This window comes from Hyla sarda, chromosome 2 (genome assembly GCF_029499605.1).
Source record: "Hyla sarda isolate aHylSar1 chromosome 2, aHylSar1.hap1, whole genome shotgun sequence".
Classification (NCBI taxonomy): domain Eukaryota; kingdom Metazoa; phylum Chordata; class Amphibia; order Anura; family Hylidae; genus Hyla; species Hyla sarda.
In genome coordinates this window covers 186,194,376-186,220,904 of record NC_079190.1, presented here as the reverse complement: position 1 = coordinate 186,220,904, position 26,529 = coordinate 186,194,376, and the positions used below count along the sequence as shown (strand labels likewise).

Genomic DNA, 26,529 nt, shown 5'->3' with positions numbered 1-26,529 from the left:
TGGTGCCAGTTGATTAAAAAAAAAAAAAAAATGGTTTTCCATGTTTTCCACCAGAGTACCCATTTAAAAAGTTAAGTAAAAAAATAAAAATGTTTAAAAACAAATGAAATAAAAGCCGTTCCCTTAAAAGGAAAACTGTCACCCAATACTCTAGGTTATAATGTGGGTGAACAGGAGTCCAACGAGGGGTCACTTAAATATGTCCAGTAGGTCCCGAGATATGGCCCCCAGAATGGCCTTGGTCCTTAACCCCTTAAGGACTGAGGGGTTTTTGCTTTTTGCACTTTCATTTTTTCCTCCTCACCTTTTAAAAATCATAACCCTTTCAATTTTGCACCTAAAAATCCATATGATGGCTTATTTTTTGCGCCACCAATTCTACTTTGTAGTGACATCAGTCATTTTACCCAAAAATCTACAGCGAAACGGGAAAAAAAAAATCATTGTGCGACGAAATTAAAGAAAAAACGCCATTTTGTTATTTTGGGGGCTTCCGTTTCTATGCAGTACATTTTTCAGTAAAAATTACACCTTCTCATTTTGTAGGTCCATACGATTAAAATGATACCCTACTTATATCTGTTTGATTTTGTCGCACTTCTGGAAAAAATGATAACTACATGCACGGAAATTTATACGTTTAAAATTGTCATCTTCTGACCCCTATAACTTAAATTTTTTTGCGTATGGGTCGGTTTGAGGGCTCATTTTTTACGCCATGATCTGACGTTTTTAGCGGTACAATATTTGTATTGATCCGACTTTTTCATCACTTTTTATTCATTTTTTCATTATATAAAAAGCAACCAAAAATACGTTATTTTGGACTTTGGAATTTTTGTGCGCGTACGCCATTGACCGCGCGGTTTAATAAATTATATATTTTTATAGTTCGGACATTTACGCACGCGGCGATACCACATGTTTATTTACACAGTTTTTTTTTTAATGGGAAAGGGGGGTGATTTGAACTTTTATTAGGGAAGGGGTTAAATGACCTTTGTTAACTTTTTTTTTTCACTTTTTTTTTGCAGTGTTATAGCTCCCATAGGGACCTATAACACTGCACACGCTGATCTCCTATGCTGATCCCTGCAGAGCCATAGCTCTGCACGGATCAGCAAGATAGGGGCTTGATTGCTCAAGCCTGTAGCTCAGCCTTGGAGCAATCAATCGACGATCGGACGCCGCGGACACAGGTAAGGAGACCTCCGCCTGCGTCCCAGCTGATCGGAACATCGCGATTTATCGTGATGTCCCGATCAGCCCGATTGAGCTGTTGGGAAGTGTTTACTTTCGTTTTCAGATGCGGCGGTCTACTTTGATCGCCGCGTCTGAAGGGTTAACAGCGCGTGGCACAACGATCGATGCCGCGCGCTGTTAGCCCAGGGTCCCGGCTAGGATTAACAGCCGGGACCGACCCGGTGTGATGCGGGGTCGGTACATCCCAAGTCCTTAAGGGGTTAAGTGACCCCCTCATTGGACTCCTCTTCACCCACACTATAACCCAATGTATTGGATTTAGTGTGGGTGAACAGGCTGACAGTTTTCCTTTAATAAAAATTGAAATCACCCGCTTTTCCAATTTTACAAACAATAAAAATAAACTTTTTATTGCTGCACACTAAATTGTCCAAGCTATTAAAATATGTTTATGATCCCTAAAGGTGAAAGGTGTAAAGGTAAAATAAAAAATACCAAAAATGCTGATTTTTGGTCATATCATATCAGAAAAATAATAAAGTGATCAAAAAGTCGCATCAGAACTGCAGCATACAGTGCAAGAAAATTACCCCTTATTTATAAAGCCACATATATGAAAAAACGTTTTTTGATAAAAAAAAGTGAGAAAAAAAATAGTATAATAATAGAAAATCTATACATTAGGTATTATTTTATTTTTATCAACCCACAGAATAAAGATACCATGTCTTTTTTACAGTAAACTGATCCCTCAAAAGTTGAAGATTTTTCTTTAATTTCCTCCAACAAATTTGGTTTTGCCATATATTTTACTGTAAAATGAAAAATATTATTATAAAGAATAATTGGTCATGCAAAAAACAAACCCTCATATGGGCCTGTGGAAGAAAAAATTAAAATTCAAAAAAAGAAAATAAGTTGTGTCCTTAACCTCTTGTGGACGAAGGGCATACCTGTACGCCCTTGTCCCACTCCCCTTCCATGACACACGCTCAGGAGCCGAGCGTGGGTCATAGCAGGGTGGTCCCAGTGGCTATCTGCCTTGGGGACCCATGGCTAATGCTGGACATCACTAATCACCATGATGCCCAGCATTAACCCCTTAGACGCCTCAATCAAAGTTGTTTGCGGCATCTAAAGTGTAAAAAAAATAAATAAATTAAAAAAAAAATTTTTTTAAAAAAAAAACACTTCCCAGCTGGTCAGCGGTGCTGATCAGGACCACTATGGTGAAACCGCGGTGTCCCGATCAACTGAGAGGACCGGGGAAGGGCCCTTATCTGCCTCCTTGCCATCTGATCGGTAATCCAAAGTCCAGTCAGCCATGGCATGCACTGATAACAATGATCTATGCTATAGCATTGAACAGTGTATGCAATCTGAAGACTGCATGTGAAATTGTGTAAAAACAAAAAGTTCATAAAAGTGATTTAATCCCCTTTCCCATAAAAAAACGAATAATATGTAAACAAAAACAAACATGTGGTACCGCCGTGTACGTAAATGTCCGAACTATAAAAACCATAACATTACTTTAACCGCACGGTCAATGGCATATAAGTTAAAAACAAAATAAAGTCTAGAATTGAGTATTTTTTGTCACCTCGTATACCCTAACGAAAAAATTTATAAAAAAAGTGATCAAAACAAAAGTCCAAAACAAAAAATGGTACCGATAAAAACTACACAGATCACGGCGCAAAAAAGTGAGCACCCACACATCCCCGTATACGAATTTAAAAAAAGTTAAAGGGGTCCGAAGAGGACATTTTACTACAACAAAGAAGAAGAAATACACAATGCAGCGCACACCCAGTGTGTATATGTACCAAAAAAATATTTATTTCAAAATACAGAAAATTAGTACAGCAACAAAACACTTCAAAATTTCTAAAAAGGCACAAAGGCCACTACACAAAACGGCAGGGCAGCAAGACACCTCCCAGGGCACCTGCTTTAGCTCAACATACCAGTCACAGTAGTCTATTGTATAAACCATTGAACAATACAACATAATATGAACACTTCCCTCAGGAGACATAATCATACAACCTGTACTTGAGTACTCAATATGGTGCTGGGAAAGCAAGGCTACGGATGGCAGATTGACAATGGACCAGGCAGGTGCCCCCCTAGACCCCTCTCGTTACGTTGACCGTCGGCAACTTCCTCAGGGGTGTTGTGTGCTCATGTTCAACATCATCTGCATTATATATAGACTAAGTAAATAACTATCAGAAGGAGGTACCAGATGATCCGTATCACAATACATGCTTGCATACCTAGACGCCAATGGGCACTCGCTTGTACTTCCTGGCAATCCCCGGATTTGCATGCGCATATGCTTTCATTAGTCTGTGCGCCTGCGCACGAATATCAATTACAACTAAAATCCTTATTGCGCCTGCACATTCACATCCATCAGGACTCACATAGAACCACTTATGCGCCTGTGCCCAGATCCCTGGTTGCGCCTGCGTACTAGCATCCATGCAATCCGTTCCTACATTTCAATCCAATCCTATTCAAAGAAAATATGCAGCATCACTATCAATTCCATACAAATTATCAGAGGCAGCCATACTTACATAGTACCCACCTACCACCATCTTATATAGTTCTAATATTGTACATTATTTCAACATATATTATTTAAACATTAACCGATTAGTATTCAGATAGAATGCACCACATTACATGTATTTGTGTGAGATTCCAACATACATCATTTCAGCATTATATAATTCACAAGTGTTTACACATAACATGCCCCAAACCATCTATTTATATTCTATGATTGATATATTGCATATGTTCTAATTTGTTTTGCATGAATCCAACAGTATATGTTCTTAAATCCATTTAAATATGCAGTATATGACTCTTCTTCCTATGTTCTTAAACCTATACATATATGCATATTTATATGTAAGCATACCTCCTATGCTCTTTGAGTATACCTCACTCCTTTGTTCTTAAAGGCCACACATACACACACACAAAAAAAAAATAATTAATTGATTGATATTTAGTCCAGAATCAAAGGAAGCTAGGCACTGCAGCACTTATGCGCCAAGGGCTGAGGTAGACATACAATAAGGTCCCGTAATCTGATGTGGTGCAGATGTGGAAGACAGGTAATCAAATGTGCAAATAAGTATAAGAAATAACGTCGTGGTGGTGGTGAGTCGCGCCGTTATTTGGATGGTGAGTCGCGACGTTATTTCTTATACTTATTTGCACACACACACTATATATATATACACACGCACATAGACACACACACTTCAATAATACATATCCATCAAATAGATAAATATCACTGTATACCGCATGTACTTTAGTATAACCCCCACATCAGCAGATGGCTTTCCAGGCATGCTGGGAGTTGTAGTTTTGAAACCTCTGCAGGTCCGCAGGTTGAAGACCACTGCAGCCTTCGTCATCATCCAGACCCCCCCCCCCCCCCCTTTTTCGTTTTCTACTCGCCTTCCCTCGGTGGGAAGGAAGGGTGAGCTGGTCCGGGCCATCCATGCTGCAGGGATCGTCCGGTGGGGAGGGTTAGTCGAGAAGAGGGCCTCCTGGTGAAGATGGACAGCCCGGAATGACTAACCCTCCCCACCGGACGGTCCCTGCAGCATAGATGGCCTGGAACAGCTCACCCTTCCTTCCCACCGAGGGGAGGTGAGTAGACTGGATGATGACGAAGGCCGCAGTGGTCTTCAACCTGCGGACCTCCAGAGGTTTCAAAACTAAGCCGATGGCTTTCCGAGCATGCTGGAAGTTGTAGTTTTGCAACATCTGGAGGTCCGCAGGTTGAAGACCACTGAGAAGGGATTAACAGGCGGAGAGTTCACGCGAGTATAAGCCAAGGGGGGACGTTTTCAGCACGAAAAATCGTGCTGAAAAACTCGGCTTGTACTCGAGTATATACGGTACCTCTAATAGTTCACCCCACATATCAAATTAGTCTGCTGATGTCAACTATTCTGAGCCTGCTCAAAAATAATAATGGATATTATAAACTAGGTGCAAATGGATGACCTAAATAATAATTTACCCGTTTCTTGTGATGGAAGAAAAATTAGTGCATGTGCAGTTTTTTTTTCTTCCGTCACAAATAAGGTCCGTTATTCATGAGGGGCTATAACGGGTCATAACGGATAATCAAAAAATCCCATAGACTTTAATGGGATTTTGTAAAGGCCATTTAACATCCGTTTTTTTTAAGACTTTTCTAAAGGACGTTTATAACGGGTCTTTTAACGGAGCAACTTTATAGTGTGAAAGGGGCCGTATTTTCCTACCTATTCAAGTCAATTGGTAGTACAATCAGCTGCAGAAATAAAGCAGAAAAGTACAGCACATGTGATTATTGAGATGGAAATATCCATGTAACATTTCTTGAATAACCATTATCTGGTCAGTCAGTGCTCCATTTGTGAGAAGATTATCCACCTAGTTTATTTTTAAGAACGATCTACTACCATATATAAGCAAATGCTTTGCATCCAGACTTAACATTTCTGGTGAACATCTCTGTAGTATATGTACAAAAAAGGAAAAACAAATTATAACTGGGAAGAAAAAAAAAAGTTCATGGGATTTCAAGAAAAAAAAAAAAAAATCATTGTGTGAAACCGGAACTTAAGAACTCAAAGGAAGTCTGACAGAGACATTCACAGCAAGGTGTTAGGAAGAAGGAATGTCTGCAATGTGATTTATGTTTCATCACATATTGCCAATACAATCCTAGCAAGAACTTTTGGATTCTGTAAAATCTGTCAGATTACCATATTTTTTCCCTATAGGACGCACCGGCGTATAAGACGCACCCAATTTATAGGTGTAAAATCTAAAAAAAATTAAGATTTTGAACCCCAATAGTGGTCTTCAACCTGCGGACCTCCAGATGTTGCAAAACTACAACTCCCAGCATGCCCGGACAGCCGTTGGCTGTCCGGGCATGCTGGGAGTTGTAGTTTTGCAACATCTGGAGGTCCGCAGATTGAAGACCACTACATAGGAGGTAATACTCACGTGTCCCCGCCGCTCCGGACCCTTCACCGCTGCCCTGGATGTCGCTCCATCGCTGTCGCCGTGTCCCCGTCGCTCCGGAACGTCTCTGCTGCCGGCCGGGTATCCTCGCTCTCCGTCGCCGCCAACACGTCGTTACGCACGCCGACGCACGTACGCGACGATGTGATGACGAGGAAGGAGAGCACTGGCCATACAGGGGATCCCTGAATGGAGAAGACACCGAGGAGGCAGGTAAGGTCCCTCCCGGTGTCCTGTAAGCACTAACCCTGCTATCCAGTCGGGCTGTTCGGGACCGCCGCGGTGAAATCGCGGCGGTCCCGAACAGCCCGACTGAACAGCCGGGTTAGTGTCACTTTCCATTCAGATGCGGCGGTCAGCTTTGATCGCCGTGTCTGAAGGGTTAATACAGGGCATCACCGCAATCGGTGATGTCCTGTATTAGCCGCGGGTCCCGGCCGTTGATGGCCGCAGGGACCGCCGCGATAGGGGTGTATTCGCCATATAAGACGCACCGACTTTTTCTTTTGGGGAAGAAAAAGTGCGTCTTATACGGCGAAAAATACGGTACCTGCTATAAAAGGAGATTTACAAAAAAGGAAAGAACTAATTATAGCACAAAAGTACATTTATTGTTACTTCTGTCATTGTCTGTTCAATGTATTTTCAGAAAATAATGCTACTTTTTTAATTTACGTCTCATTTACATGTTTGGGGATACAAATTAACCGCTACCATATCCCTGCCATACCTGCACTGTACCTCATTCATTTGAATGAGCCAAACAGAGTAAGTTAGTGACTCCAATCGGCTAATTTTCGGACCGTATACGGTTTTGTTGTTGGACTGAAAACCGTGGTCTGCCACGGTTTCGGTTTGGCAACAAAATCCGATACGGTCCAAAAAAAATTAAACGAGCTGATCCACTAGCTCACTCAGTTCAGCTCATTTAAATGGACGGGGTGAGGCACGGCTCATATGGGGATATGGCAGCGGCCGGTTTTCAAATTCTCTGGCTGCGGTATTCCCAAGACATGATGTGAAGGCAGTGCACACTGGGAGGCAAGATGGACTACCAGCTCAGGCTAAGTTTACATTGGCACCATTCAAGGTCTGTTCGGCTCTTTTTTCCTTGCACAGAACAGCCCCTGAAACAAGTTGGAAAGCAACTGATATTGCCAGGTCCTAACTTGAATGGGGTCCATTCGAGGGATCAGGCCTAAATTTTTGTGCGAAAAAGTTCACAACAGAATTATCGAACAGCCCCAATCACCCTTTTTTCCGGGTCACCGGAGACCAAATTTACCCGGAATCACCGGTCTGAATTGACTAGCAATTTGCAGCGATTGTCGAAATGGGGGGGGGGGGGGGGTGTCAAAACCCCAGGGGTTTACACAGAGTGCGTGCCGAATGATTTTAGCAGGCATCCCGGCCCGGTCCCCGCCCGGTGAGCGTCCGGGACATGAATTCCCACGGTCATACAAGTACGCCCTGGGTGTCCTTAACCCCTTAAGGACCAGGCCAATTTTCACTGTAGGACCAGAGCGCTTTTTGCACAAAATTTTCAAAATCCGAATTTTTCATGGACCAGTTCAGGTATGAAGTGGATTTGAAGGGCTTTCTTATTAGAAATACCCAACAAATGACCCCATTATAATAACTGCACCCGTCAAAGTATTCAAAATGACATTCAGTAAGTGTGTTAACCCTTTAGGTGTTTCACAGGAATAGCAGCAAAGGGAAGGAGAAAATTCAAAATCTTAATTTTTTACACTCGCATGTTCTTGTAGACCCAGTTTTTGAATTTTTACAAGGGGTAAAAGAAGAAAAATCCTCTCAAAATTTGTAACCCAATTTGTCTTGAGTAAGGAAAAACCTCAAGTGTATGTCAAGTGTTCGACGGGTGCAGTAGAGGGCTCAGAAGGGAAGGAGCGACAATGGTATTTTGGAGAGTGAGTTTTTCTGAAATGGTTTTGGTCACATTTAGGAAGCTCCTATGGTGCCATAACAGCAGAAAACCCCCCACATGGCATACCATTTTGGAAACTACACTCCACAAGGCACCTAACATGGGGTCCAGTGAGCCTTAACACCCCACAGGTATTTGACGACTTTTTGTTAAAGTTGGGTGTGTAAATGAAAAAAAAAAAAGTGCAGTTTTTTCCTCACATTTACCATTTTTACAAAGGGTAATAGGAGAAAATGCCCCCCAAAGTTTGTAACCCCATCTCTTCTGAGTAAGGAAATACCCAATGTTAGGACGTAAATGCTCTGCTTGCGCACTACAATGCTCAGAAGAGAAGGAGTCACATTTGGTTTTTGGAAAGCAAAATTTTGCTGAAATGGTTTTTGGGGGCATGTCGCATTAAAAAAAACCATGGCATACTATTTTGGAAACTACACCCCTCAAGAAACGTAACAAGGTGTACAGTGAGCCTTAACACCTCACAGGTGTTTGACGACTTTTTGGATGTGTAAATGTAAAAAAAAATTATAATAATTCTCACTAAAATGCTGTTTTTCCCCCAAAAATTTATATAAATTTTATGAAGGGGTAATAGGAGAAAATTACACCCAAAATTTGCAACCCCATTTCTTCTGAGTATGGAAATACCCCATGTGTGGACGTCAAGTGCTCTGCGGGCGAACTACAATGCTCAGAAGATAAGGAACGCCATTGATAAGGAACGCCAAGTCAAGGGCCATGTGCATTTACAAAGCCCCCCATGGTTCCAGAACAGTGGACCCCCCACATGTGACCCCATTTTGGAAACTACACCCCTCACAGAATTTAATTTATTTATTAAGTGGTGCAGTGAGCATTTACACCCTACTGGCATTTGACAGATCTTTGGAACAGTGGGCTGTGCAAATGAAAAATTACATTTTTCATTTTCACGGACCACTGTTCCAAAAATCTGTCAGACACCTGTGGGGCGTAAATGCTCACTGTACCCCTTAATACATTACATGAGGGGTGTAGTTTCCAAAATGGGGTCACATGTGGGGGGGGGGGGGGAGGAGGGTTCATTGTTCTGGCACTATGGGGGCTTTGTAAACACACGTGGCCTTCAATTCCGGACAAATTTTCTCTTCATTAGCCCAATGGCGCTCCTTCTCTTCTGATCACTTTACATCCACTTACATCCACGTATATTCTTACTCCGAAGAAATGGGGTTACAAATTTTGGGGGTCTTTTTTCCCCATTTTCCCTTGTGAAAATGAAAAATTTAGGGTAACACCAGCATTTTAGTGAAACATTTTTATTTTTCTTCATTTTCCCATCCAACTTTAACCAAAATTTGTCAAACACCTGTGTTAAGGCTCACTATACCCCCCTTGTTACGTTCCGTGAGGGGTATAGTTTCCAAAATAGGGTCACATGTGGGTATTTATTTTTTTGTGTTTATGTCAGAACCGCTGTAAAATCAGCCAACCCTGTGCAAATCACCAATTTAGGCCTCAAATGTACATAGTGCGCTCTCACTCCTGAGCCTTGTTGTGCACCCGCAGAGCATATTACGCCCACATATGGGGTATTTCCGTATTCAGGAGAAATTGTGTTACAAGTTTTGGGGGTGTTTTTTTCCCTTTTACCTCTTGTAAAAATAAGTATGGGGCAACACCAGCATGTTAGTGTAAAAAAAAAAAAAAAAAAAAACGTTACACTAACATGCTGGTGTAGACCCCAACTTTTCCTTTTCATAAGGGGTAAAAGGAGAAAAAGCCCCCAAAATTTGCAATGCAATTTTTCCCCGAGTACGGAAATACCCCATATGTGGCCCTAAACTGTTTCCTTGAAATACTACAGAACTCCGAATTGGGAGAGCATTTGAGGACTAAATTAGGGATTGCATAGGGGTGGACATAGGGGTATTCTACGGCAGTGATTCCCAAACAGGGTGCCTCCAGCTGTTGCTAAACTACCAGCATGCCTGGACAGTCAGTGGCTGTCTGGAAATGCTGGAAGTTGTTGTTTTGCAACAGCTGGAGGCTCTGTTTTGGAAACTCTGCCGTACAATAAATTTTTAATTTTTATTGGGGGGGGGGGGGGGGGGACGGGACAGTGTAAGGGGGTGTATATGTAGTGTTTTACCCTTTATTATGTGTTAGTGTAGTGTTTTTTAGGGTACATTCACATGGGCGGATTTTTACAGTGCGTTTCCGAGGGAGCAAAGGAGTACCTGTACGCCCTTGGTACTTAACGGGTTAAGTGGTTAAAATTGGCATCTTCTGACCCCTATAACTTTTTTATTTTTCAGTATATGGGGCTATATGAGGGCTCATTTTTTGCGCATTCTCTAGTTTTTATTGGTACTTGGCCTTTTTGTTTTGATGGAACTTTTTGATAGTTTTTTATTAATATTTTTATGGTTTATGAAGTGGCCAAAACAGCACAATTTTGGACTTTATAAAATACTAAAGTATACGCCATCAACCGTGCGGTTTAGCTAACCTTATATTTTAATTACACACGCGGCGATACCACAAATGATTATTTTTAATCTTTATTATATTTTATTTAAAAATTGGAAATTTATAAATTGGAAAAAGGGGGGGGGGTGATTTAAACTTTAATAGGGAAGGGGTTAATGAACTTTTTGCTTCTGTCTTTTTTAGACCCCACATGCAGTCTTCTGATTGCATACACTGATGAATGCTATGCCATATGATCAGTGTTCTCTGCGCTCTGCTGCTCTAGCCTGCTGAGCAGGCATTCAGTAGATCGCCGATCGAACGATGGAGAGGCAGATGAGGACCCTCTTGTCGTCCGGTAAGCTGATCGGGATGTCACAATTTTGTCGAGATAGTCCCGATCAGCTCCGCTGAGCTGCCGGCGTCTAAGGGGTTAATACCGGGCAACAGCCCGATTGGAGGTGCCCTGCATTAGCCGTGGGTCCTGGCTGCCGGTAGCAACCGGGACCTACAGGGGTTTAACCAGTTCTCCACTGGTGAGAACCGCTTATACCCTGTCAACGGGATAAGACGTACAGGTACGCCCTCCTTCCTTAAAATCCCCCCCCCCCCCCCCCCCAAATGGTCACTGCACCTGAACTCACATTTAAGCCCCAGAAATATTTTATTTATACAGTTATCGCTTGTCTGGGCACTAGTGATCATGGAATATTACATGAGATGCTTCCGGCAGAATTTTCCAGGATGTAAAATCTGGTGCAATTTTGGCGCAAAAAAATCCAATATGGTGACAAAAAAAATCCAATATGGTGCCAATTTTTGGCAGAAAAAAAAAAACAAAAGTGTCACAAAAATGAACATTGATTAATTTCCATGGGATTCTGTTGCACTGTTCACATGGTAGAAACATCTGCCATGGAAATTCAGCATTTGCTAAAAGAATTAAAGGGTAGCTCCCACCATCACTTTTTTTTTCCTGTCCCTGCCTATTACCCATCTATCCCTAACCCCCTCCCTGCCTTTAATTTTTTTTATTTTTATTTTTTTTATTATTTTTTTTACATATTAAAAATGCCTTTTGTCTGCCTGGCAGTGTGCTCACTATCAGGCAGACTTCCCCAGCAGGCACCACGTCACTGATGCCTGCTGGGGCCGACACTTTTGCCCGTAGTTCACCTATACAGGGTGCCTCCAGCTGTTTCCCCACTGCAACTCCCAGCTTGCCCTGACATCTATTTGCTGTCAGGGCATGCTGGGAGTTGTAGTGGGGAAACAACTGGAGGCACCCTGTATAGGTGAACACCGGATCTGTGATGGCCACACATACCGCTCCCCACCGCGCAGCCCGCTAACCCCCCCGGCCCTGTCGCGCCGCTCAACCCACTCCCCAGGAGAAGAACAGTCACAGCATTTAGTAGATGAGGAGGGGAGGCTGAGCTCGGGGTTGGTGGGAAACAGCTGGAGGCACACTATAGGGTAGGGTCACAGGCGGATCCGCAGCATTAAATATTGTTACGCATGACTTAGAGAGTCCTCTGAAAAATGAAAGAAGCGATCAGATTGGTTGCTATGAGCAACTGCCCCACTCTTCCTCTACACAGGTTTTGATAAATCTCACCAATCAAGTGCTTGACATCCGGGGATAAATCTTACTTGGCCAGAATGAACAAGGCAAGGTAAGAGAGAATTAAAGCAATAGGCTAAAACAGACATGAGAATTTTAGTATCTACATTTATAAGAAAGATGGTCCTGCAAGTTGCAAAAAAAAAAAAAAAATGTTATGAGGATTCCTGTAAGTAGGGGAGGTAAGCAGATGGTTACAGAGAGATGCCAGGGGTGCTACTTAGAATACTTATAATCATAATACTAGCTGAGTACCTGGCGTTGCCCAGTTTTTCCTTCCTCATCCTTGTTGGGGAGGAAAATTAACAAAGGAGGAAGCTTTTGACTTCATATCCCATCCTCATATATTGTTGTCATATCCCAACCAACTATCCCAACCCCATATCCTGTCCTCCCGCCCCGTCCTGTAATATGTGTACCAGGTATTGAAATATCTCCAGCCGTACGGAAGTTATGTGGGAACACACATTTCCCATAGATTTGCATGAGACTTTAAACAAAAACCCTGACCCTCACAAATGTGGGTAGTTAAGGGTTAAATTAACTATCCTATATTTTAAGTAGACATAAGAGTAGAGTTCTTAGAGAGGTAAGTTCAGTCATATCTGTACCCTTGTTCATGAGATTTAGAGATTCTCTGGTGTCTGGTATTGTGCCAAGAGACTGGCGCAAGGCTAATGTGGTACCAATCTTCAAGAAGGGCTCTAGGTCTTCGCCAGGCAATTATAGACCGGTAAGTCTAACGTGCATTGTGGGTAAATTGTTTGAAGGACTTATAAGGGATTACATACAGGAATACATAGGGGATAATAGTATTATAAGTGATAGCCAGCATGGGTTTACTAAGGATAGAAGTTGTCAAACCAATCTAATTTGCTTTTATGAAGAGGTGAGTAGAAGCCTTGACAGAGGAATGGCTGTGGATATAGTGTTTCTGGATTTTGCCAAAGCGTTTGATACTGTTCCTCACAGACGTCTGACAGGTAAGTTAAGGTCCTTGGGCTTGGAAACTTTAGTTTGTAACTGGATTGAACACTGGCTCATGGATCGTACCCAGAGAGTGGTGGTCAATGATTCGTACTCTGATTGGTCGCCGGTAATTAGTGGTGTACCCCAAGGTTCAGTACTGGGCCCGCTGCTGTTTAATTTATTTATCAATGATATAGAGGATGGTATTAACAGCTCTGTTTCTATCTTTGCAGATGACACCAATATTTGTAGCACGGTACAGTCTATAAAGGATGTGCATAAGTTACAAGAGGACTTGGATAGATTAATCCACTTGGCAAATGAGGTTCAATGTGGATAAATGTAAAGTTATGCATCTGGGTACTAATAACCTGCATGCGTCGTATGTCTTAGGGGGGGATTAAACTGGCAGAGTCACTGGTAGAGAAGGATCTGGGTGTACTTGTAGATCACAGACTACAAAATAGCATGCAATGTCAGGCTGCTGCTTCCAAAGCCGGCAGGATATTGTCATGTATAAAAAGAGGCATGGACTCGAGGGGCAGGGACATAATACTCCCCCTTTATAAAGCATTGGTACGGCCTCACCTGGAATATGCTGTTCAGTTTTGGTCGCCTGTTCATAAAAGGGACACTGCGGAGTTGGAAAGGGTGCAGAGACGCGCGACTAAACTAATATGGGGCATGGAACATCTTAGCTATGAGGAGCGATTAAAGGAGTTACAATTGTTTAGTCTTGAGAAGAGACATTTAAGGGGGGGATATGATAAACGTATATAAGTATATAAATGGCCCATACAAAAATATGGAGAAAAACTGTTCCAGGTTAAACCCCCCCAAAGGACGAGGGGGCACTCCCCCCGTCTGCAGAAGAAAAGGTTTAGTCTAAAGGGGCGACACGCCTTCTTTACCGTGAGGACTGTGAATTTATGGAACGGTCTACCTCAGGAACTGGTCATAGCAGGAACAATTAACAGCTTTAAAACAGGGTTAGATACATTCCTGGAACAAAATAACATTAATGCTTATGCAGAATTATAAAACTATATCCCTTTCCCTTATTCCCTTACACCCTTCCCTTCAATTCCCTGGTTGGACTTGATGGATGTATGTCTTTTTTCAACCATACTAACTATGTAACTATGTAATATATAAGTAACATGTGACCAAGTATTATCGAAATATCTCCAGCCGTTTGAAAGTTATGCAGTAACATATTTTCCATAGACTTGTATGGGACTTTAAACATAAACACCGCCCCTGGCAAATGGGGGTGAGTAAGGGTTAAATCACCTATCCTATGTTTGTTGTTGACATATGAGTTACATGTGTGCTAAGTTTCATGGTAATATCTTTAGCCGTTTGGAAGTTTTTGTGGAACATACACACACGTTGAGTTATATATATATATTGGGCAGACAGACCTGCAGGAGACTAGGAGCTGCTTACATAGAAGAGACAAGCAATGGCCGTCCCGTCTACACAGTCCAACCTGTCTCCACTCTAAACAACTAAGATCAACAGAGACCAGAAGATCATCAATAGCAAGGGAGGGATACAGACACAAGCTGTTGTCTTATCTTTACAAATCAAGCTCCATTATTGCAGTGGCCAAACACAGTAGATGAATGTCAGCCCATCTGCATATTTACACATTACAGATAAGGCAGTGCCATATTGATGCTTTCTGACCCGGTAGGTCTGGCTTCTCACCTCAAACAGCTGATAACGTCTTCTGGAATATCAGACAAATTTTAGGTAGGGCTCACACCCCCATTTGGCCCATTACTTTGTGTCTACGATGCAACCAGTCAAAACTGGCTGCCAAAATATGTGCACAGAGAGCCACTGACCCCATTTACTTCAGTGGCCAGAAAAAAGCTTGTGTCACTTCCCATACACACAAACACACACGATTTTACATGGATTCAAAACAGCAGCAAACCATGTTTTAAGTCTGAGTAAAAACACATGTACATGTGAGAAATAACAGAACATGGGGGGGGGGGGGATTTATAAAGCAGTTTCAAGCTTTTTTCGTCTAAATTTGTCGCAGGAAAAGTCACAGGTTGGTCCCATGCAACTTTTCCTTTGACATTTCCTTTAGACTGTTTAATTTTTCGGACCATGAAGTGATCGGATTTAGATCACCTTGAACAGTGGTCACTAATTTATGTCGCAATTGTCGCATGGATTGATATAGGGCAGGGTTGAATTGTCCTGGGATTTCATCTGCGAAAAGTTGCAAAGACCAGATTTAGAAGAAATCACAGGGCAATTCAACGCTGCCCTATATCAATCCATGCGACATTTGTATTAAGGTCCGTGTGACTTCTAATACTAACGTAACCCGGCCCGCCACTGCTCTGCGACATTTAACCAGAGCAGCTCGACGGGCATTCAAAGTCCGGCCGCCACTTTACCAGCAACTTTTTTTCTTCATCTAAACGGAACTAAAAGCAAGGTCAGTTTTGATAAGTGCCCCTCATAGTCACTAACTTGGGGGGGGGGGGGGGGGGGGTCATTGTTATTAGCAACATTGTGATTCGCAGGTGCATCAGGTACCCAGGTACTACTGAACAGGGCTGCATCCACATTCATAACAGAAAGCCAAGGCTATTTCTGGCATGGGAATCCACCATGTGAACATACCCTAATGAATAGATTGTGCAGTGTTTTGTAGAGAGAATAGAATAACTGTATAATGAAAAAATATATATGCATAGGGATTTGCAACATGTCAAAGTCATAGTCAAGAGGGCATTAACTATGTGTTGCCATTTTGTAAGACTGAGTCATTTAACTGAATAACAATAGAGGGGGGGGAAAAAAAAAAGAAAAAAAAAACACAGCCGCACAGCCACAATTTGTATTTTGATCTATTTGCTTCTCAGCATAAATTCAAGCACTAACAGGTTGTTAGTATACATTTTCATCAAAAAGTACAAGCCCAATCGCAACGTCAAGGCCACCAATTTAGAGTTGGTCCCTATCCAAACATTGGCGTAGCCCCGGGCAGTGGCCACCACCACCGCAACACCATGCCCACAGGGGAAGCGACCCAGTGGCCAGGCAGACCCACTGAGAAGCAAGTAGATCAAAATATAAATGGACGATGTGCGGCTGTGTTTCTTTTCCTCTATTTTTGTTTTACAAGTGCAGTCTCTCCCCGCTTTCATAGCCAGCACTCCACTCCAACCATTCGGCCCAGGCGTTTTTAATCAGCAGGAGACTGCATAAGGGTTTCCCCCTAGCATTCTCCCAGCCCTTTGGAATGGAGCACTTGGTAGGTATTCCCATTGGTGTGACGCTTTGTCTGTGAGGTGGAGTGGTCGGGCAGCAGTGGGGCTGCCTGGCCACTGGGTCGCTCCCCCTGTGGGCATGGTGTTGCGGTGGTGGTGGACGCCGCCCGACGCTACGCCAATATTTGGTTAGGGACCCACTCTAAATAGGTGGCCTTGACATGGCTAGTGGGCTTGTACTTTTTGATCAAAATGTATACTAACAACCTGTTAGTAAGTAGAAGCAAGCAGATCAAAATACAAATTGTGGATGTGAGTCTGTTTCTTTCTCTATTTTTGTTTTAAATTAATAAATCCACAAAGACCTGGTTAGGCTGAGCCAGTTTTTTGGATGAAACGGCAATAAAGCCTGTATATGCCCATATGAATGCTCGGTCTCATAATGGAACAAATAGGTTACAAACTAGTCTACCATGAACATTAGAACAGTAAGGAAGCATTGCACAATGAATTCCTAGGCAGACTTGTGTCCAATAAGTAATGCGCAGTACATTAACACTTTCCTGTACACAAGCTCACAGCTAGAATATAGTTTTGTTGATCTACTAAACACAACCATTCGCAATGCTGGAAAATCTCTCTAAAATCTGCCAAGTTTCATTTGGATCAAACAAGTGGAAACGGAATTTATAAGAGTTGGCGATCGCCGTGCTTCTCTCCGGCACTCGCTTGGACAACATGATGGGTGTAGAACTAAACGTTCCAGTGGAATAAAAAGGGGACAGCAATTCAAAGCAGATGTCAGAAGCTACAGTGAGCTCTCTGCATCTCACACCCATCCTTATAGCAAGGAGTAAATACACAATAGGGGAAAGTACTGTATTATTGTAGAGTTCACAAGTGTGCCCGCAGGCTATGGGATCTGCAGTGCATTGTATTGTCAGGGCAGGGTGGGAGTGACAACACAAGCATACACGTGCTGTGATGTAAAGAACAGGACTCCCACCAAAAGGGAATGAATCACATCCCCATTGTGATAAAACAAACACTGTCCATGTCTGGCACTAGTAGTATGATAATAAGGTTAGGGAGTGCGGGTAATGGAGAGAGGCGGCACTGCCCATGTCCCTCCCCTTCTCCTATGAATGGAAAGCACAGTACTCGGTAGAGTCTGCCACGTTTTGAGCCTTGCTTCTAAGTAGCTTCTTGTCTCAATCCTTACAGGGAGGCGGACTGGGGTGGGCTTCAGATTAACCCCCGCACAGCTGTGTAGTGCAACACTGGAGATCAGCTGAGAGCCATGCTAGACAGCAACCACATGTCAATGTGAAAAAGACGTCATTCTATGCAATGCCTCCTTAGACTAGAGCAGTGATGTCCAAACTGCGGCCCTACAGATGTTGCAAAACTACAACTCCCAGCATGCCCGGACAGCCGTTGGCTGTCCGGGCATGCTGGGAGTTGTAGTTTTGCAACATCTGGATGGCCGCAGTTTGGACACCACTGGACTACAGGTTCAAAGTTCTCACATTCTATACCCTTGTCACAAGCAATGAGATGGTAACACAAACCATTTAGCCCTATAAACATACATATTTCCACATCAAACCATGACAACCCGAAACGCAGGACTTTGGGGGAGATTTATTAAAACCTGCCCAGAGGAAAAGTTGCCCATAGCAACCAATCAGATCGCTTCTTTCATTTTTAACAAGGCCTCTGCAAAATGAAAGAAGCGATCTGCTTGGTTGCTATGGGCAACTTTTCCTCTGGACAGGTTTTGATAAATCTCCCCAAAAGTCCTGCGTTTCGGGTTGTCATGGTTTGATGTGGAAATATGTATGTTTATGGGGCTAAATGATGCGCTGTATGGTTTGTGTTACCATCTCATTGCTTGTGACAAGGAACTTATCTCATGTGTATGGTGCCCTTCCAGCAGACCTAACTATCAGACAGGTTATAGAAGTATATTAGATATAGGTCAGACTTCTGAGATCACACCGTTAAAAGGTATGGCTCCATATTGTGGTGGACGTAAAGCAGAGTAAGGCTGGGTTCACACCACGTTTTTGCGATACAGTTCCCGTATGAGGCTTTTGATAAAAAATAAACTGATTCCTCAAAACCTGACTAAACTATCAAAACCTGTGTACAAATTTTAAGTGTATACATATGTGAAAAATGATGTCCGGTTGCATCCGTTTATGAAGAGAATGATGTCCGGTTGCATCCGTTTATGAAGAAAAAAAAATGTATACATTTTGAACTTTTCCATTATGAATAAAGTTTCACTTGTTTGATTGAAATTCCAAGAAAAAAAACTGTGGAAAGTCAAAAACCGTATGGTGAAAACTGGATGGAACCGTATGCATATACGGTTCTTTACGGTTCCCATTGACTCCCATGTTACAAAAAAAACGTATACGGTTTAATACGGTTTTTCACCCAGACCAAAAACCATGGTAGGCCACGATTTTCTGTCTGGGAGAAAAAAATAAAAAAATTACAAAAAAAATTAAAAAAAATAGGAAAAACCGTATGGTTTGAAAAACGTGGACAACCGTATACATTATGGTGCATACGGTTTTGGATGGGAAGTCTATGGGCACGGCTTTCTGTACGGTTTTACTAAGGCTGGGTTCACACCATGTTTTTGCAATACAGTTCACGTATCAGGTTTTTTATTTAGAAAAAAAAAATTACAATATAAAACTGATTCCTCAAAACCTGACTAAACTGTATCAAAAAGTGTGTACAAACTTGAATCCGTATACGGTTGAAAACCATATAAGGTTTGAAAACTGTCCAGTTGCATCCGTTTTTTTAAAGAAAAAACACGTTTTTAACTTTTCTTTCCATGTTAGATTGAAATTCCAAAAAAAAAAACAAAAAAAAAACGTGCAAAGTCAAAAACCGGATGGAACCGTATACACATACTGTTCCTATTGACTCCCATGTTAAGTTTCAATATGGTTTTTCACCTGGACCAAAAACAGTGGTAGGCTAAAGGTACAGGAAAGAAAAAAATAAATTGACAAAACCTTACATGATGCAAAACGGATACACAACCTGATGCATCTTTTGGCATACGGTTTTCAAACTGTATTGTAAAAACGTGGTGTGAACCCAGCCTTAGGGTACGTTTACACGAGCGGTTCCCCAGCATGTATTACGCTGCGGATCCACCGCTAAAGGACCGCTGTACGCTGCCTTTACAGGTGCCTGCTCGGACAGGCAATACGCTGCTACGAGCAGACACACTGCGATGTGCGAGTTGCCGCACGCGCAGTATACTCGCACATCGCTTCAGTGTGTCTGCTTGTAGCAGGGTTTTGCTGCTCCAAGCATGCACCTGTAAAGGCAGCATACAGCAATCCTTCAGTGGCGGATCCGCAGCGTAATACCCCTGGACTATGTTCACATGGCGGAATTTCCAAGTAGGATTCTGAGGGAATATTCCGTTCGGAAATGCTGCAGAAGAGTCCCATTGATTTCAAGGTAAACCTATATATGTTACAAACAAACACTTGTCCGAAATGAAAGCTTTAAGGGTACGTTCACACGATCATAACTCCCCACAGGTTACCCCCTGCGGGAAACCAGCTGTGAATTGTGCTACCATGCACTTCAATGGTCGTGAATTGTAGTGTAACTCGCAGCAGGTAACCAGCTGCAACCTATGATCGTGTGAAAGTACCCTAAAAAGTGTCTTCACACACACACACACACACACACACACACAGGAATGGCTGAAGTTCTGCACAACTAAGGATTTTATAAGGCAATTCTTGTGTATTTTTTCTTTCCTTCTAAATTCTGCAACTGCAGATTTTACAGCTTTGGTTTCGCAACTTCAAATCTGCAGCAGATCCAGTGTGTAAATACATTCTTAAAGTTATACAAATAACAGCTGAAAGAGTTTACACAGCAACATCACCAAATTTGCCTTTGTTCACCTACAATACAGCAACCATCATCCAGCTCTACTGTACCGGCCTATATCAGACAAGACCTCCCCATCACCCAGCTCTACTGTACCGGCCTATATCAGACAAGACCTCCCCATCATCCAGCTCTACTGTACCGTCCTATATCAGACAAGACCTCCCCATCATCCAGCTCTACTGTACCGGCCTATATCAGACAAGACCTCCCCATCACCCAGCTCTACTGTACCGGCCTATATCAGACAACACCTCCCCATCACCCAGCTCTACTGTACCGGCCTATATCAGACAACACCTCCCCATCACCCAGCTCTACTGTACCGGCCTATATCAGACAACACCTCCCCATCATCCAGCTCTACTGTACCGCCCTATATCAGACAAGACCTCCCCATCACCCAGCTCTACTGTACCGGCCTATATCAGACAAGACCTCCCCATCATCCAGCTCTACTGTACCGGCCTATATCAGACAAGACCTCCCCATCATCCAGCTCTACTGTACCGGCCTATATCAGACAACACCTCCCCATCACCCAGCTCTACTGTACCGGCCTATATCAGACAACACCTCCCCATCACCCAGCTCTACTGTACCGGCCTATATCAGACAAGTCCTCCCCATCACCCAGCTCTACTGTACCGGCCTATATCAGACAAGACCTCCCCATCACCCAGCTCTACTGTTCCGGCCTATATCAGACAAGTCCTCCCCATCACCCAGCTCTACTGTACCGGCCTATATCAGACAAGTCCTCCCCATCACCCAGCTCTACTGTACCGTCCTATATCAGACAAGACCTCCCCATCATCCAGCTCTACTGTACCGTCCTATATCAGACAAGACCTCCCCATCACCCAGCTCTACTGTACCGGCCTATATCAGACAAGACCTCCCCATCACCCAGCTCTACTGTACCGGCCTATATCAGACAACACCTCCCCATCACCCAGCTCTACTGTACCGGCCTATATCAGACAACACCTCCCCATCACCCAGCTCTACTGTACCGGCCTATATCAGACAAGTCCTCCCCATCACCCAGCTCTACTGTACCGGCCTATATCAGACAAGACCTCCCCATCACCCAGCTCTACTGTACCGGCCTATATCAGACAAGTCCTCCCCATCACCCAGCTCTACTGTACCGGCCTATATCAGACAAGTCCTCCCCATCACCCAGCTCTACTGTACCGTCCTATATCAGACAAGACCTCCCCATCATCCAGCTCTACTGTACCGGCCTATATCAGACAAGACCTCCCCATCATCCAGCTCTACTGTACCGGCCTATATCAGACAAGACCTCCCCATCACCCAGCTCTACTGTACCGGCCTATATCAGACAACACCTCCCCATCACCCAGCTCTACTGTACCGGCCTATATCAGACAACACCTCCCCATCACCCAGCTCTACTGTACCGGCCTATATCAGACAAGTCCTCCCCATCACCCAGCTCTACTGTACCGGCCTATATCAGACAAGACCTCCCCATCACCCAGCTCTACTGTTCCGGCCTATATCAGACAAGTCCTCCCCATCACCCAGCTCTACTGTACCGGCCTATATCAGACAAGTCCTCCCCATCACCCAGCTCTACTGTACCGTCCTATATCAGACAAGACCTCCCCATCACCCAGCTCTACTGTACCGTCCTATATCAGACAAGACCTCCCCATCACCCAGCTCTACTGTACCGGCCTATATCAGACAAGACCTCCCCATCACCCAGCTCTACTGTACCGGCCTATATCAGACAACACCTCCCCATCACCCAGCTCTACTGTACCGGCCTATATCAGACAAGTCCTCCCCATCACCCAGCTCTACTGTACCGGCCTATATCAGACAAGTCCTCCCCATCACCCAGCTCTACTGTACCGGCCTATATCAGACAAGACCTCCCCATCACCCAGCTCTACTGTACCGGCCTATATCAGACAAGACCTCCCCATCACCCAGCTCTACTGTACCGGCCTATATCAGACAAGTCCTCCCCATCACCCAGCTCTACTGTACCGGCCTATATCAGACAAGTCCTCCCCATCACCCAGCTCTACTGTACCGGCCTATATCAGACAAGACCTCCCCATCACCCAGCTCTACTGTACCGGCCTATATCAGACAAGTCCTCCCCATCACCCAGCTCTACTGTACCGGCCTATATCAGACAAGTCCTCCCCATCACCCAGCTCTACTGTACCGGCCTATATCAGACAAGTCCTCCCCATCACCCAGCTCTACTGTACCGGCCTATATCAGACAAGACCTCCCCATCACCCAGCTCTACTGTACCGGCCTATATCAGACAAGTCCTCCCCATCACCCAGCTCTACTGTACCGGCCTATATCAGACAAGTCCTCCCCATCACCCAGCTCTACTGTACCGGCCTATATCAGACAAGACCTCCCCATCACCCAGCTCTACTGTACCGGCCTATATCAGACAAGACCTCCCCATCACCCAGCTCTACTGTACCGTCCTATATCAGACAAGTCCTCCCCATCACCCAGCTCTACTGTACCGGCCTATATCAGACAAGTCCACCCCATCACCCAGCTCTACTGTACCGTCCTATATCAGACAAGTCCTCCCCATCACCCAGCTCTACTGTACCGGCCTATATCAGACAAGACCTCCCCATCACCCAGCTCTACTGTACCGGCCTATATCAGACAAGACCTCCCCATCACCCAGCTCTACTGTACCGGCCTATATCAGACAAGACCTCCCCATCACCCAGCTCTACTGTACCGGCCTATATCAGACAAGACCTCCCCATCACCCAGCTCTACTGTACCGGCCTATATCAGACAAGACCTCCCCATCACCCAGCTCTACTGTACCGGCCTATATCAGACAAGTCCTCCCCATCACCCAGCTCTACTGTACCGGCCTATATCAGACAAGACCTCCCCATCACCCAGCTCTACTGTACCGGCCTATATCAGACAAGACCTCCCCATCACCCAGCTCTACTGTACCGGCCTATATCAGACAAGTCCTCCCCATCACCCAGCTCTACTGTACCGGCCTATATCAGACAAGTCCTCCCCATCACCCAGCTCTACTGTACCGGCCTATATCAGACAAGTCCTCCCCATCACCCAGCTCTACTGTACCGGCCTATATCAGACAAGTCCTCCCCATCACCCAGCTCTACTGTACCGGCCTATATCAGACAAGACCTCCCCATCACCCAGCTCTACTGTACCGGCCTATATCAGACAAGTCCTCCCCATCACCCAGCTCTACTGTACCGGCCTATATCAGACAAGTCCTCCCCATCACCCAGCTCTACTGTACCGGCCTATATCAGACAAGACCTCCCCATCACCCAGCTCTACTGTACCGGCCTATATCAGACAAGACCTCCCCATCACCCAGCTCTACTGTACCGTCCTATATCAGACAAGTCCTCCCCATCACCCAGCTCTACTGTACCGGCCTATATCAGACAAGTCCACCCCATCACCCAGCTCTACTGTACCGGCCTATATCAGACAAGTCCTCCCCATCACCCAGCTCTACTGTACCGGCCTATATCAGACAAGTCCTCCCCATCACCCAGCTCTACTGTACCGGCCTATATCAGACAACACCTCCCCATCACCCAGCTCTACTGTACCGGCCTATATCAGACAACACCTCCCCATCACCCAGCTCTACTGTACCGGCCTATATCAGACAACACCTCCCCATCACCCAGCTCTACTGTACCGGCCTATATCAGACAAGACCTCCCCATCACCCAGCTCTACTGTACCGGCCTATATCAGACAAGACCTCCCCATCACCCAGCTCTACTGTACCGGCCTATATCAGACAAGTCCTCCCCATCACCCAGCTCTACTGTACCGGCCTATATCAGACAACACCTCCCCATCACCCAGCTCTACTGTACCGGCCTATATCAGACAACACCTCCCCATCACCCAGCTCTACTGTACCGGCCTATATCAGACAAGTCCTCCCCATCACCCAGCTCTACTGTACCGGCCTATATCAGACAAGTCCTCCCCATCACCCAGCTCTACTGTACCGGCCTATATCAGACAACACCTCCCCATCATCCAGCTCTACTGTACCGGCCTATATCAGACAACACCTCCCCATCATCCAGCTCTACTCTACCGGCCTATATCAGATAAGACCTCCCCATCATCCAGCTCTACTGTACCGGCCTATATCAGATAAGACATCATCATCCAGCTCTACTGTACCGGCCTATATCAGATAAGACCTCCCCATCATCCAGCTCTACAGCATTTACCTTAGATACCGTAGACATGGAAACCACCCAGATCCCCTACACTAGGGAAGACATCACCCATTGTCTCTCACACTTGCATCTAGCTTTATTATACTCCCCTACAGTACCAGGTACTAATCTCTCCTGCACTCATTTTCAGTACACCAGACATCAATGTCCAGTTTTTGTACACTTACCTACCGTAGACCTGATATCCACCCATCTCTCCCAGTGACCATCGTCATCACCCATCTCTCCCAGTGACCATCGTCATCACCCATCTCTCCCAGTGACCATCGTCATCACCCATCTCTCCCAGTGACCATCGTCATCACCCATCTCTCCCAGTGACCATCGTCATCACCCATCTCTCCCAGTGACCATCGTCATCACCCATCTCTCCCAGTGACCATCGTCATCACCCATCTCTCCCAGTGACCATCGTCATCACCCATCTCTCCCAGTGACCATCGTCATCACCCATCTCTCCCAGTGACCATCGTCATCACCCATCTCTCCCAGTGACCATCGTCATCACCCATCTCTCCCAGTGACCATCGTCATCACCCATCTCTCCCAGTGACCATCGTCATCACCCATCTCTCCCAGTGACCATCGTCATCACCCATCTCTCCCAGTGACCATCGTCATCACCCATCTCTCCCAGTGACCATCGTCATCACCCATCTCTCCCAGTGACCATCGTCATCACCCATCTCTCCCAGTGACCATCGTCATCACCCATCTCTCCCAGTGATCATCGTCATCACCCATCTCTCCCAGTGACCATCATCACCCATCTTTCCAGCACTCACCTACAGTAGACCAGGCAGTCCATATGGTTGATCTCCTTGTCGGAGCGGTACCGGCGGTAATCCTCCCACAGGTCCTTGATGGCGGTGACTGCCAGTATGAAGAGCACCGGGGCCAGTGCCAGCTCGGGCTTGAAGGCATTGACGGCGGGCACGAAGTTGAGCAGGGCGATGACCACGAAGTAGACATTTGCCAGGCGGTGGAACTGCTCGAAGAGGTTCTTGGGCAGGAAGGAGAGCGCCGTGTACTTGGTGGTCTTGATGGAGTTGCCCGCATAGTGCCGGTTGGGGTTCTCCGCCGCCGCCTTGCCGGTCGCCTGGTAGAGCAGGTTGGAGCGGACGCTCCTCGTCTTGTTTTCCTTACTTTTCCTCCGCTTCTTCTTCCTCCGCCTCCTGCCCTGCTCCTCTCTTGCCACCTGGCACTTGGGGTCCCCGTCTCCTCTGTCGGCCGCCGCCGCCTCCATCCTCCACAAGTGTACGAGCAGTGGACGAGCGGAGCACAAGTTACATGTCCCGGTCTAGACGCAGGCCGGCCGGCTCTTATCATCCGGCATGGGGCACGGGCGGGCGGGGGTGCCGCATCACCCGTCCTCTCTTCACGGCTTTTTCTTTTTTTTTTTTTTTTTTTCCTCCGCTGTTACTTTGGTTCCCGCTTTGAACTTTCGTTTCCAAACTTTTCAGCGTACTCTAGGCTCCGCCCCCAGCCGCGCGCTCGGCCCCGCCCCCGTGTGTCGCCATCAGCACTCCGCGGCGTTTCCGCTACACACTGCCTGGGAAGATGGGGGAGGTAGAGTGGGCACCACGGCTGTCCCTGTTCACACGAGAGTCCCATCTGCACTGTGTGGAGATACAGAGCTGGGAGGCCAATAGGATGTTCACCACAGAGCTCAGGCACTATAGGACGAGAAGTTTACTCCTTGTGGTCTCCATAATGTAAACCTCCAGCTGTTGCAAACTACAACTCCCAGCATGCCAGGCCCCAATTTGTAGACTGCTGTCTTAACCCTTTGAGGACGCAGCA

At 45.1% G+C, this 26,529-nt stretch overlaps 1 protein-coding gene across 3 annotated transcripts in view; it reads right to left on the bottom strand.

The window, feature by feature from the left end:
* The window catches only part of ATP10A (ATPase phospholipid transporting 10A (putative)), a 147,959-nt gene extending 121,755 nt beyond the window's left edge, over positions 1-26,204 (bottom strand). For all 3 annotated transcript variants that reach the window (XM_056555901.1, XM_056555902.1, XM_056555903.1), the window contains exon 1: positions 25,512-26,204. In XM_056555901.1, the coding sequence (XP_056411876.1) occupies positions 25,512-25,972 (461 nt within the window). In that variant the 5' untranslated portion in view covers positions 25,973-26,204. The remainder of the gene's footprint in view (positions 1-25,511) is intronic.
* Positions 26,205-26,529: the final 325 nt, after the last annotated feature.